The sequence below is a fragment of the Accipiter gentilis genome, chromosome Z (genome assembly GCF_929443795.1).
Source record: "Accipiter gentilis chromosome Z, bAccGen1.1, whole genome shotgun sequence".
NCBI lineage: Eukaryota > Metazoa > Chordata > Aves > Accipitriformes > Accipitridae > Astur > Astur gentilis.
The window spans coordinates 76187666-76202159 of NC_064919.1; the positions used below are offsets into that span (position 1 = coordinate 76187666).

General features: G+C 39.6%; 1 protein-coding gene across 6 annotated transcripts in view; it reads right to left on the reverse strand.

Annotated features, from left to right (window-relative positions):
- The window catches only part of RAI14 (retinoic acid induced 14), an 89553-nt gene that overhangs the window by 16487 nt on the left and 58572 nt on the right, over positions 1-14494 (reverse strand). For all 6 annotated transcript variants that reach the window (XM_049796441.1, XM_049796440.1, XM_049796439.1 and 3 more), the window contains exons 4-5: positions 3152-3240; positions 1296-1360 (exon numbers count right to left, since the gene is read on the reverse strand). In XM_049796441.1, coding sequence (XP_049652398.1) covers positions 1296-1360; positions 3152-3240 — 154 coding nt within the window. The remainder of the gene's footprint in view (positions 1-1295; positions 1361-3151; positions 3241-14494) is intronic.

Consider the following 14494-nt stretch of genomic DNA (forward strand, 5'->3'; position numbering starts at 1 on the left):
CCAAGCTGGTCCACAGAAGCAAGAAAGCAATCCAAAGAGCATGAGTTAATGGAGAATATCACCAATAGGTTTGCACTTACGATCATCCTTAGCAATATGCATATTGTAATAAAATTAGTGAAGTGTCAACAAAAGCACTCTCTGGTTGTAGCTGGTAAATGAATGGGCTGCAGATATTTGGTATTAAACACATATCTAGTTGCCAGGTTGATCATGCTGCTGCATGCGATACCAACAGTGACAGCTTGATGTCACTGTTTATGCTGTAAATGAGTTTGTGTTAGAAGTAGTAAATATTCGCAAAGAAATCCCGAAGAAGGGAGCCTCACTGGTTAATGATAATGCTTTCCAGGTGTGGAGAAACACGGGAGTCAGGTTGCAACGAGTATGGATGTGGGAATCAGTGAAATCGGACCCAATATTGTCAGAGACATTGGGTCACAGGACAACTGGAGAGCCCTGAGGTAACCACAGAAAAGCAATTTAGAGGTTGGGATACGAGATCAATTCTCTTTCTGTACCACTGTGCTCAAGTGAGGTTATTATTCATTATTTCATCTGTAGTCTGAGCCACAGTTGTACTGAAGTCCAAACTCCTCTGATCACCTCCAACAAAACTCAGCTGGCTTTGGAGCCAAGACGGACAATGTCTCTCCATGCTTACTAACGCACATCTCCAGGCTCAACACCACAAGAGTCTTCTTTTCATCTTCACTATTTTCCTCATTTTCTTTCCCCATTCTTTCTACTGTCTTTCTAACCCCTCACTGTCCTGTGCCTCATTTCACTGAGGATTTGAGTATTTCCATAATTTAGCACCTAAACTCCTTTGGTTTCTTCTTCCTTTGACTTTAAACTTGACAGACATTTCTGTGGTCAACAACAGACAGAAAGCATTCCAGTGGAACAATATCAAAATCCCCCCAGAAGTGAAAAATCCTTTTTCCCTATACCTCTTAACCCATCTACTTCAACCACACAGACAAAAGCCAGGAAGCTAAGACAGAAGCTGCAATCTGCTTGAAACCCAACTTTGCTATGTAAGAGCAGCTACACATGGAAAACTGTATTTGTGGACCATTGAGTGAAGATATCGCACTGTTTTCTATCATCCATTCACAGTGCCTAAAAGGTCTTTAAACTCAAACACCTCTCCTGATTGCAAGGAGACAGAACAACAGTATAGGAGTGTGACACAAATTATTAGCAGAAAATGTGTCAATATCTAGTAGAACCAATCTATAGGAACAAAAGGGAAATTTAAAAAATCAAAATTAATTTAATTTTTACTTTACCTGAAGTAATCTCTTAATGCAATCAGGGTGGCTGTTCTTTGCTGCAAGATGTAAAGCACTGTGCCCTAAATGAATAAAAGCAAAGCAAATTAAGCATTCACAGGAATACTTAATTTAAAAATGTGCCAAAGCACAAGAATAAACTTTTGCATGACAAAGGCAAAATTTTGAATAAACCATCTTTTTCCTATCACAACACATGAAAAGTAAGGATAGAGAAAATAAAACAAAAACCTACATCAAGCAGAATGTATTTACAACAGACTGTTGTTCAGGCAGGTTAACAGAATAATCTTAATGTCTAGATTCATATAAAGGAATGACACAGACATTGTGTCAGACTATACCTTGGCAGAAGTAAGTCTAAGATTGTGCAGTTATGTTTTGTTTCTTAAAAAACAATTTTCCTGTATTACTCAGCCTCTCTTGCAGAAAGATGTCTGTCAAGTATCTTCATGTTTTCTTCCATTTGGCAATGAAAAAGGAACCCTGCACCAAGATCAAATTCACCAGCTACCACTACAATGAATTTGTGTGATCCATGGACTGCACATAGAAGAGGACTCAGAACACAGGCCTACTTTGGTTTGCATGTCACAGATTCCCTTTTAGCAACTGTGAGATCGTATTTAGCTATGCAGTACAGTGATTTACTGACTATGGATTTATGATAAAAGACTGCAGTGTCTCCTCTAGTTGCATTTTACAGACCATCTGAAAAATTAAAGAGGCCAAAACAGCAAAAGAATAAATTATCCATTAACTAAGAAAAGAAGGAGCCAGATTTAGTACTCAACACAGACAGAGCCACTTGTAACAGTAGAATCTCACTGTAAATAATGTGACTATTACAGACAAGGCTTTCCCTAATGAATACTGGGTCAACACTTTCAGGTGAGAGCAGACAACCTCTTATTATCCAAACAACTAATAAATTCTGAGGCAAGATGAAGTACGAATTCTGAGTAATAGTCTGTATCAGGTACATATATTCTCTTATCATTATGTATAATCCGAATGCTTCTTCCAGTATCATAGACACTTCCTTATAGAGGCAAATAATTTCCATATATGACAGAAATTCCCTCAGGCTGCAATCAGTGGCCAAAACAGAACCCATGAGCCCAACGTTTACAGATCATCACTGGAGAGACAGAATGTCGACAGCTTCATTCAGGTGACTTGGTTAGCCAGAGAAAATGCTGGGCACAGATTCCACAGATATGTCAACTGAAATCTATTAAGAAGAGTTTGCCAGTTTCAAATTCAGCTCCCATCACTCTCCTAGTCGAGTAGTAATTAAGGCATAGGACTTTGGAGGACTGAAACAGCATACTTAATAGCTCTCAGCTCTGCTTTGGCCTGTATCAGCTCTTTTCACTATGTCATAATCCTGAAGAAATGTCTCACTGCAACTCCTGTACAGCTAGTTAATGGGATTAATAGCTTGGATACACATAAAAGCAACACCGAAGATCTTGATTTAGCCTACAAAAAGCCTCAAACGAAGTTAACAGAAAGAGTTGGGGGAGGGTCGTTGGTTTGGGGTTGTTTGCTTTTTTCTAATTTTAAAACAATTAAAATAAATAAAAATCAAGCAACTATTTTGCATATGGAGTCTACTATAAATGCTGACATTTACAATATTACAGCAGAAGTTTTTAAGGGCTTTAGAATCTGAATTCTGTGTGCAGAAACGCAAGTATGCCTAAACCTGCAAGTGTAACAACTGCTTTTCCTACATGGTGTGTGGGGAAAAGCAGTGTTGTCAAATCTGTAGTTGCACCCTGCACATCAAGAACTATATAGCCAAATTGAGTGTATTATGCTACATGTATAGGTTCACAGAGGCATACCTGCACCATCTTGGGCTGTCACATCTGCACCATGTGTCACCATGATCCTGAGGCACTCTGCATGCCCCTTTGTGGCTGCCAGGTGAAAACTGGAAGAGAGCATTTACATGTCACTTATTATTAAGACATCCTTTCTCTTTCATTCACAAACCAAGTACTGGCAAGTTCTTCTCTCCCTGTCCTTAGATCTTTTGGCATCCTTCCACTGCCTCCCAAGAAGATAATAGCTCTGAAAGTGAGAAGGCACATCAAAAAGTTTTTGCAGTCATAGTTTTACACAGGCTGCTGTCTCATTAACCCATACCATATAACTTATGTACATCTAGTCCCACCCAACTTCTAAACTAACATCCCCAGTGATGTAATATATCCCCATAGAATGCCTGGGCTTGGGGAATTAATGAAGAAAACATTCAGAATGACTGACTTTGCTCTAGTCATTCTAGCCAATCCTGATCTCCATTTCAGTGGACAAAATTTAGTTCCTCTAAAAGGTGATTCAGCTCCTAAATTAAACTAAATCAAGTTGTGCTTCTGCACTGTCTTTTACAGAGCTCATCTTTCTTCCATGTAGAGGGGGGAAAAACCCTTTAGTGCCTGTGAATATCACCTGGAGAAATCAAAGCTACTGGACGTTTGTGGGACTGTGCTACGCATGTATTTTTTCAGCTTTTGGTTTTGCTTTTCACCTCAAGCACCTGCTCGTTTGAACAGTGGGGAATTGCAGAGGTTACCAACCACACCATGGCAGGACACACTTAACAGCATCAATTACTAAAGATCTAATTACAGAACAAACCAAAGAAGTTATACTGAAGTCAAGCCTTTTCACAGCTGAAGGTTTATGTTTGACATCCTTGGCACCTCAAGATTCACAGAAGCAGTCCTATACATGTGCTACTGACTTAATTTTGCTGGGAAGCAGAAACGAAGGAAAAGCTTCTGAAAACAGAGAAGTTTATATCCTCCTGATGCATATCATGCCAATCTCAAGATATGGGCACAGTACGGGCAGACATACTGCTTCTCTGTGAGTCCCACCAATATGAGCTTGATATACAGAGCTGTTCTCCAGTGGGAGTAATGCAAAAAACAAATTCAAGACAAAACAATTCCAATTACTATTAAATGGTGTGTAAAAAGTTGGGACCTTCATCAACATGCCCCAAACTGAAAAGGCCAGTATTTCCAGGATGTTTTGTGATATCTTTTAAAGGAGATGTTCATTTTTAACATCATGCACCCCTGTGTTAAGGGGATTTTCTCCTGGAATCTAAAGGGAACATCACAAATCATGTAGCCACACCAACTACTGTATTTAAGAGCTTACATTCTGAACAACTGCTTCCTTTAAATGTTAAAACTAACACATAAAGTTCAGCCTGCTAACCGGGGAAACAGGGAATAACAAGCAGGAATGAAACAGCTATTTCTGGCACATAGTATGTGAACTGCAACACTCTGTTTCTCCAAGCTGTAGACTTCTTTGCAGTCTTCTTGAAAACTCAGCAGAGAAAAAGACCTACAGACAAGATCTGGCAAAGCACGGAAAATTAATCAAAACAGGAGAGCTCCTGGAACAGAGTCCTCTATCAACTACAGCAACTATCTCACTTCCTACAAGGAGTCCTTCCACACTGGCTGCTGCTGATTGCAAATGGCAGACAGGCAGCGCTGAACCGTTCTCTGCAAATATAAAAATATCCTGTGTGCTCATCCCCGTGCTTACTACTGTCATGAACGAACTGATTAACACTTCCAAGAGCATAAAAAGCACTGCTGCTGGCTGTTCTCTAGTCATTCAAGATCAAAACTTCGTGTACTTGGTAAGCAATGCAAAGTTGTGTAAACATTCTCCTTTAGAAGAGGTTTGTTTCTCAGGCTCTGGGAAAATGGCTGGGAGAGGGACACAAAAGGAGTCTGACAAATTCCAACACCTCTAATTTAGCCAGCACAACATACCAGCAAATACCGAAAAACATTCAGATACATTTGTGTAGATACACAATACAATTGAAGTCACTTAAATATTAGGAGGCTGTGAAGCACGCACTTGGCTCACTTACATTTGACAACATTCATAAGAATAATAAATACCTGAAAAATAATAACTTGGCTAAATCTGGAACACTGAGGTTTTATGGACAGACTATGTAGGATGGTGCCAAATGCAACATGAATACGCAAGTGCAAAAGAAGTTTTATTTAGGTAGAATCAGACTGCAAAGAAAGTATCAAAGAAAGAAGAAAAAATTAACCCCTTTCAGGCTACAGACCTATGAACACATCAGTCCTACCAATGCAAACAATTCCCATGGCAGTTCTCAACAAGTTGTCACACACAGAGATGCTTTGTTTCACACAGCCAAAAATATTTTCAAGTAAGAAAGCCCTGATTAAAAATATTGCTTCTCCCAAATTGATAGGATGAAAGAAACATCACCTGTAAGCAGTACAGGTGGTGTGAAAGATGAGAGAACATGTATGAAGAATGTAAAGATCTAACAAAAGCAAAAATATAGAAGCTATATAGAGAGTCCTGTGAAAAGAGAGGATGTTACGTTTTAAACTCTCATGTCATTTATACAGTGACCTAAGCCCAATAGCATTGGGCTGCTGCAGCTCCCTCCCAACTGCTTGCTGTGTGTCCCCTCCCTACATCCTTGTACTGCTACCATCTCTCACGTAAACCTGTAGCAACATGTTTTTCCTTAATTATCTAAAAACAACTGGGGCAGGAATTAGAGACGTGGTTAGTTAGCTGCTGATTTAGTAAACTGAACTGTCTTACCAGGAAACCAGCCCTGCTCAAGAGAGAGAGGGGAATGACTTCAGACTGGGATGAACCTCTCACAGCCATATTTAAGTCAAGAGTATTTACAGGGCACTGTGCAAAAACTTTCCCTTGAGAAGTGATCGAACTGATTTTAAAGTTAATAGCCCCCACTTTTTTTTTAATTAAAAAAAACCAAACAAACCAAAAAATGAAACACTTTAGTAGTAGATACTGAGGGCTTCCATGTAGCAAGTGAGGCTCCAGAAACAAAGAAGCCTGTAGACATTCATTTCAGTATGGAGCAATTCTTTACAAGCTACATAAACTTTCCTAAAATATTTGAGGCAAAAGCTGCAGGTTTCCAAACACTGGAGTTCTCACCATCTGGAAGCCTTAAGCAGCAGTGCCTTTTACTTGCATCTTTCACGAATAAACTTCCCTTAAAATGAAAGCAAACAAGTTTTCCTCCCACTTCCTGGTTTTGCAATGACTTAGGCAAATAAAAACAAACACATAGGGCTTGAGTTGGAACGAGGGCCACACTGAGGGTTAGATTCTTATTCAGCCTAAAATCCCATTACAACATAGTTAATTTTCCCTTCACAATAGATAAGCCTGTTACCACCACTTAGAGCCACATCTTGATACCCTAGCATGAACTGATTAGAGATGGATTCCTTTTCCTGCTGTAAAACATTTCTATTCTTCCTAAGCGGCTGGATGGTCTTTTATTATTGCCTCCAGACCTTCCAGTGCAGCAGAGAAGCAGCTGCCCTTCCCAGTGGTTTTCTCACTGGATCCAGAAATGAAGCAAGTCAGCATTCAAGACCAACCTCTGTAGCAGCTGATAAAGATCAGTTGGTTGACACTGCTTTTTCCTACTGGGAATGTACAGGCCTTGTAACTACTTAGTCCTTAGCAAGATAAAGTAAACAATTATGTTCTTCAGGAGCAACACAAAGCCCAGTTGGACTAAACAGGCCTCGAGAATAAGAGCAAACACACAGCAAAATTTCATTAGATATGCAGTCACGTGGAGAAGAGCTACAAGACTATCACCTCAAAGTCCTGTCAAGACCTCAAATTTCTTGACAGGAATTGTTACTCAAATAACATTTTCACATGCACTGACAGAGAGATGCTTTTTTTATGAATGCTTGGGGACCGAACAGAGTGGACAGCTGTGTATGACAGCCGTGAACTGGTTTTGAACAGCAGATTTCTTACAGATAGGATATGTCAACTGGTGAAGCACTTGTAACTGTCCTAAACAAGCCCATCCCTTATTCAAGGCAAAGGACATTTTCCACATTTTGGTTACAAAGTCAGGCTAGCAAGGGAACAGAGACTTCTTCAATCAGTGTCTGACAGACAGAGCACAAGAGTTCAGATAAAGCTGGTCTTTTCTAGACGGCCAAGAATGAGTGTTTCCGGACATTATTTAAACACCAGACAGTCTAACTCAAATAGAAAAGTGCTGTAATTTTTACTACTTAGCTCACAACATTTCTTTAAAAATAATTTCACCACAGGTAGAAGAACAGAATTAATCCACATTTAGAGGTTAGACTTGTAAAAAATAGAGCTAACTGAGCTTGCTAAATTGGTGTTAGCAGTAAGACATGGGTCTGCCATATCCAGGTTCTCTGCTTAACCATTTGCACAGCTACATCCTGCAAAACTGAGCACAATCCTCTGACTGACTGTTATTTTGACAGCTGCCTTAAAACAACTGGGTGGTCCATCTATGTAAGGAAAATGCCACAAAAGTAGAGTGGAATGTGAGAAAATAAGAAAAAATAAATATGAAGTCTTAATTTAACACAGTAACCTTCTAACTAGGAAGTTTTAATCTGTGAAAAGAAAAACAGAAAAAAAAGGGCAGAAAAATTACACCAAATCAAGGGGCTCCATCTCTGTTTGGCAAGGTCACACTCCAGAGTTTTTTGAGGGGCAGATTAAGCATTCTCTGTAACACAGATTTTCTCCAGGACCTGGAAAGTAGACTGACACATTACTTACCAAAACTCAAAGCAAATTAAGAGCATTGTTGAATTATGGATGCTAAGTGAATATTGTATTTGCTATTTTCTGTTATGACAAACATGGAACAAAGTCAAACATACATGCAAGCCTATAATTCTATTGTTCTTTGCCATTTTAATCTGAGTGCTCTGAAAATATTTTAAGTGCAAGAATGTTTGAAATACACTATGAACTCACATACACTCATTGTCAAGGTTTATTTTGAGTAAAAACATCCCCCCCAAAGGCAGATCATTCTTCTTCATTTTCTAATGTAGAGCAACTCTTCGCTGACTTTTAAAAAGTCTGACTTGTCTGCCAACAGTTTGATGATTTATAGTTTCCCGACCAACCAATACCTTCACACAAACAAACAAGACTGATAAAATAAAGATACAGAACTGCTTGGAGTCTTTGTAATGCTGAGTAAAAAAATACAGAAATGGAAGATATTCAGGCTTTGCTGCTACCAGGTCAGACAGGCAAGCAATTTGCCAGCTATCTCAGTCAGAAAGAGACGCAGTGATAACCTGGCTGATTTTCTGCACTGACTTGAGCTTTTACACATTTTAGAGGTAGCATCTAGCTTATAGTGTCTATTATCCCTCAAAGCCTCAACTCCCACTTCAGTAACAACAGCAAAAATAAATACATTAGATGATACCTGACTTTGACTGTTTTCCACTACAGGCTGAGTAGCAGAAGTGCTAGAGTGCCCAAGACCTGACCTGGAGGAGAAAGGGCTGTGAGTACCACTAGAGCAGCATATTCTGTGCATGAAGGAAGTGCCTGCCGTCACTCAGGAGGAAGTCCAGTGTGGTGTCCTCTCACATGCAGCACAATGACCAGTAATTAGAGAAGAATACAGTTTAATTTTCTGTGAATGTTTTTAGATTTTATCAGCATAAAAAACCCGATGAAAGTAAGCCTTTTAAACAAAACAAAATTTTGACACATCCTGAATTTAATTAATAGAAAAATTATCACCTTCAGATTTAAAGATTGAGAAAGCACCAGAATGGTCCTGAAACTGGAGGTGTTTTCTGCCTTCCTCTGCCAACCCAGGCAGGGCTCTCAGCAAAGTGGTAACTGTCCATTCCAGCAAGGATTATGCTTCTATGAGCAGCACATCCCAGGTTCTGCTCCTTCCTTGCACCAGCACAAGGAGGTAGGTACCTGTGTGGCTGGTGAGCTGGTACAGGGAACAAAGACAGCTGAAAACCAAACCTGTCTTCCTCTGTTTCATCACACAGTCACAGGTGCATGCACCCTGTCAGTGCAAAAAAAGAATGGGAAGTAGAATTTCACCTTAAACCTAAAAGCTAAGATTAAACCATGAATGTTTCCCCATGAAAGCCACAGAATCCTTCTCTTTCCCTGACTGCATTATCAAAGACAGACGCTTGTTTGAGATGATATATGTCTTAGGAACAGCCAGTAATTTAATTATGGAGGAACCACTCCAGATGTTTGGCAAATCAGACTGCCTTAAAGGAAAATGGGACATCTACAGATACCACTATCAATACTTACTAGTTCTTTAGTTTGGGGTTCGTTTTTTTAAAAAAAAAAACAAATAAAAGCCATAGCTTTGCACTGCACCCATTTCATCTCCTCCTAAGAGCAAAATGTAGTAAATGTGGCTTTTCATTAAATGCTGGCAGTCCATGTCATGATCCTGTCACACGCATGCATGCAGCCACAAGAGTGCAAAAATCCGCTTAGGAAAAACAGTTACAGGAAATACATTTTGTTTTCAAGCCAGAGTTGGCACCATTACAAACTGAGAAAATTAAGTATTCTGAGTTTTAAGACATTCAATCACTGAGTTGATAACTAACACCTTCTGGAGTGCAGGCAGGTTAAGATTTTAAGAAGTTGACATAGGCAGGTATGGATTTACTAGGAGCTGTGGGATTTTTCCCTCTCTCCCCCTCAGCACCAGCCACTGCAAAGTGAAGTGATACACACAGCCTGTGTTCTCCTACCTTCTATTTAAACATGAGATGGCATTTGCCTTCCCCCAGTACACACATAACCCTCTGGCAAAAACCCTACACAACACTGCTGCATTAGCATATATTCTGGAACAGCTTTCACCCCCACCCCACCCCCACCCCCAAAAAAAAACCAACTCCACCGCCCCCCTAAAAAAAACCCAACCCAAACAAAATCAAACCCAACCCAAACAAAAAAAACCCAACACAGATTTCATATAAAGTTTCCAGCTTTGCCTCATAGCATAAAAAGTCTTGTTTCAATCATACACACCTTAAGGTACAGGACATTAATAAAAGGCAAGCCTGCTGAAAGGCTGTTTTCTTAATAGGAAAAAAGCAATTGCATCATGTAACACAGGAGCTGGCAAGCTACAGACTCCTGATTTTAGCCTTCAAACTCAGCAGAAATATCCACCCAGCTGCTCTTCAGAGAGATTTCTGGGATCCCCAAAAGCTTTATATTTTTCATTCTCAGGTTGTGTTCCAGCAGTTCCATTTTCATACACAGTTTTCTTTGGCAAACTCTATTACCACATTAACACAAACTCCCACTTCAAGTCTGAAACATATAGACTTTTCTTCCATGTACCATTAATTGTAAACATAAATGCTCACAAGTTAGATTTATCATATGAAGTTTCCTGCAGAGTGTCCGTCCATTTTTAAAATCCCTCAATAACTAACATCAGCAAATTGCAACAGAGATTTTGCCAAGGGTGAGCTTCAGGGCACTCCTAGGTGTTGACAGAAAGTCTGAAGTTTTGAAATACTACTTTTATTTCTGGTGTTGCAGGGTAGGAAAACAGACAAAGTACAACAAACAATTAAGTCTCAGAAAGCTTAAAGAGCCTAGAAATGAGAGCAGTGTCACCTGTGCCTCTAAAACCAAGTTCAGAGGCATGAAGGAAGGCAGAGGAGTAGGGAAGATTCCTTCTGGTAGTTTCCTTAAAAACACATCCCACATGTAAAGCCTAAAGGGGTGCACTGTTAGCTTCTCAAGCTTCTGGCAATACATCTTTTTAGCATAGGGTACAATCCCTGAGGATGCCAGGGATGTGCCAAGATCAACATAACTTCCATCCTGACTTAGATAAAACCAGCTAGCCACCTGCTATGGTTTCTTGCAAGGCCAGAATACAGTCCAAAGTTAAAATTAAGCCCAGCAAATGAGAGCAATGACTAGCGCCTCCCTTGACCTTCATCCTGCAACACAACCCACTTGGTATTGCTGCTATGGGCCAGCAAATGCCAATAACCACCTTAGTACATGAAAAGTCATGAAATTAGAGCAAGGAAATCCCAAACCATGTTAGTGTAACAAGAGGCCGGGAAAAGGCTGAGAAAAACAAAGTAAAAGTTAATCTAAAGAAAACATTTTTGTTGCATGAAAATCCAGCCAGGCTTAAGAACTGCATATAGTGCTCCAAGAACCAAAGAGCATGGATATCCTTATGCGACAAGAGGGACATTGATAAAGGATAGCTCAGAGTTATGTGCTATGTTTGAAGTTTCTGTGCCTTTTACACATACAATACTTCCAATCTCTTCAGATTTGAAGCAACAGAATTATTTGGATTTATTTTTTTAATTAAACTGTATAAAGTGAACTTCACAGGGGAATTGCAAACCAAGAGCAATAATATATACTTAAAGTAATTAATCTACTAGTAAGACATTCTTCAGAGACCACTGGTTAAGATGACCTCTTAATATTTGTTTTTATAAACTCTTTAAATGATTATGGTAATATATTTTATTTTGCATTTCAGAATAACTACACTTCTAAAGCGTTTAAGATTCCACATTTCTGAAGAAGAGTAGGGACTGGAACACAGACACATACAGGAAGAGGCTACTTCAGAGCTTTCTTACATTTTCCAGTTAGTACTCTCCCAACACAGCATGCACCTATAAAGCAGGTGCCAGAGAATGCAGAGTGATATCCAAGTCCAATACATAAGCAGCCATCAGCATAGTCTATTGCCTGAGACCTCATTTTGAAGCTAGAAAAATGAAATAAATCCAACATTTGCACATTGCTCTGTTTTGGCTGTCTGCTGTTCCCTTTCCCTTCATAGATTAGAGTGCATTTTTAAGCCAGTAGCAGCCAGTTGGTGTAATTAAAATCTACACATACAGCTTATTTGGTTGCATAAGTCTTTGAAAAACATGTAGAATAACTGCAGCCCATTATGTAGATAAAAATAAACAAACCCTGCAGCCTTAGTCCTGTCCCCTCCAGTCTTAGAGACCCTGGTTCTGTCTGACCCAGGGGAGGCACCCTTCCCTCCTGCTCCCCTGCCAGCTCAGGTAAATTGAGTGCAAGGAGCAGCCGCAGCATTGCTCATGCAGAAGTGGGGTGCTGGGTTCTGCCTCCATGTGAGCCAAGCTGCAGCTGTTTCAAGCCAGGCGTACAAAAACTTCCAACCATCTAGGCTACGCTCTGATCCAAGCAACTGACAAATTTCTTGAAACCTGGCCAGGTCTGGTAAAATCTGGGTATTTGGCAACTCTGCAAATGGAACTGCTTTACAGAGAATTTCAGCGGCTGCCTGATGCTGCATTACAGGTTTGGTCGATCCTACCTGTGAGCAGGAGTGGAACGTGGAGCTCACAGGCTATCCAAACACATCTTAAAGGAGTCCTTCAGAAGATGACTTGCTTTCTTCTGAAATGACAGCCCTACTAATAGATAATGAAATGCAATAGTTTATTAAGAATAGCCATCCCATCAGCCTATGTGAAAAAGCAAGTATAAAACAGAAGGCGCAAGCTGACTCCTAGAAGAAATTACAGAGTGATTGTTTCCTCTTTGAACTCCAGCTATCATTTGCAAGAAGTCCTGTGCCTGTAAGATGCAAAACCTGTTGGGATGTTTCTCAATGCTCAAAGAACTTTCTATGAAATAGGGAGTTTGCTCTTTAAGTAAGTGGAATTTGTTTGTTTTACAATATAGGAAATCACTAAAGAGAGAAAGTAAAAAGCTTCCTTTTTCAGAAGTGAAGTTTAGGATCTTCGTAATTGAAATCAAACTAAAGAGCATTAATTTCTGTCTCTTCAGAAGATGGCCTCTTCACTTTTTTTTTTTTTTAACATGAAGGCATAAAAACACTAAAATGTCTTATAAAAAATTGCCTCAAAAATGCATGCAAGAACCTGAATGCTGTTGATTTCAAGTCCTGTCAAAACTATAGCTAAGAACAAAAACTTGGATCATGATGTCTCCAAGTCTAAGTGATGGGTCATGTACTCAAAACCGTCAGAAATGGTCTACACAGTTTCAGTCAAGAGCCAGCAACAACCCACTAACATGGATTCCACTCCATGGATCTCATTTAAAAGTCTGCATAATTGTCAATACAGTAATGTTTGTATGAAATGTGGAATTTTTCATGTATTGCCAAATTATAAAATCAAAGTTAAGTATTGCTCCCCCATTATGGAGATAAGAGCATTTCCTCTCACTATACATTAACAATTGGCTCATACTGAATGTAACAGAAAGTTAATTAGCCCAATTTAGTATCCTGGCAGAGGATGGCTTCACCCAACTATGCCCAGATGTTTCATTAACATTTTTAAGTGTTAGTCTAAAGTAGAAAGCAGTTTTTTCTGGAAACTTAATATCAACACCTTAATTGAAATATATTCATAACAATGCTGCAGGGGAGAGGGGGAACAAAAAGGAACAATCAGGATTTGAACGTGAAAAGAACTTCAGGAAGGTTTTGGAGAGGCAAAAGCTTTTACACCCAAGCCATGGAAACAAACTTCACAAGAAATTTTGGAATAAGAACCAGATTTCTGCCATCTTTTGGCTAGAGATAAAAGGTGAAGATCACTGTGGTCTTCCTTATTTTGTCCATGCTCTGAAACCTAGACATTATTGTGGCCATCTGGACCATCATAAATTAAATATTGTGATAAAAGTAAATTAAAAAATATTTTCTGTCAGGGATCATATCAGGTCACTGGAACACCAATGAAATCCACTCCTGGAGAAGTGACAATCCTCAGGCACTACACCGTTCTTGCAGCTCCTACCCCGGTACAATTTTCAAAAGACAGTATGCTATTATGCTTTTTTACTTAAAAGTTTAGGCAATTTTAAGAGATGATACAGACTCTGTACAAAAGAAACATCTTCTAAAGCATGGTGTTAGACTGAGGACTCCCAATATGTGCACAAGAAAATAATGTAGAAACTGCCTGAATTTCAGAGGTCTCCTAGAGGATTTATAGGAATTTCTAATCAAGAAAGGGAAGATAATACAATTCTTCTTCCATTTCACAGGCACTGAGCTGACCTGACTCACTCATGGCGGACTTCAACTTTCCAGACGGCTGCTGGAAATACAACACAGCAGTGAGTAAACAATCTAGGAGGTTCCTGGGGTGTGTGGAAGATAACTTCCTGACACAGCTGGTGGCTGAGCCAACCAGGGAAGGAGCCTCGCTAGACCTACTGTTTACAAACAGGGAAGGACTGGTGGGAGGTGTGATGGTTGGAGGCTGTCTTGGGCTTAGCAACCATGAAATGAT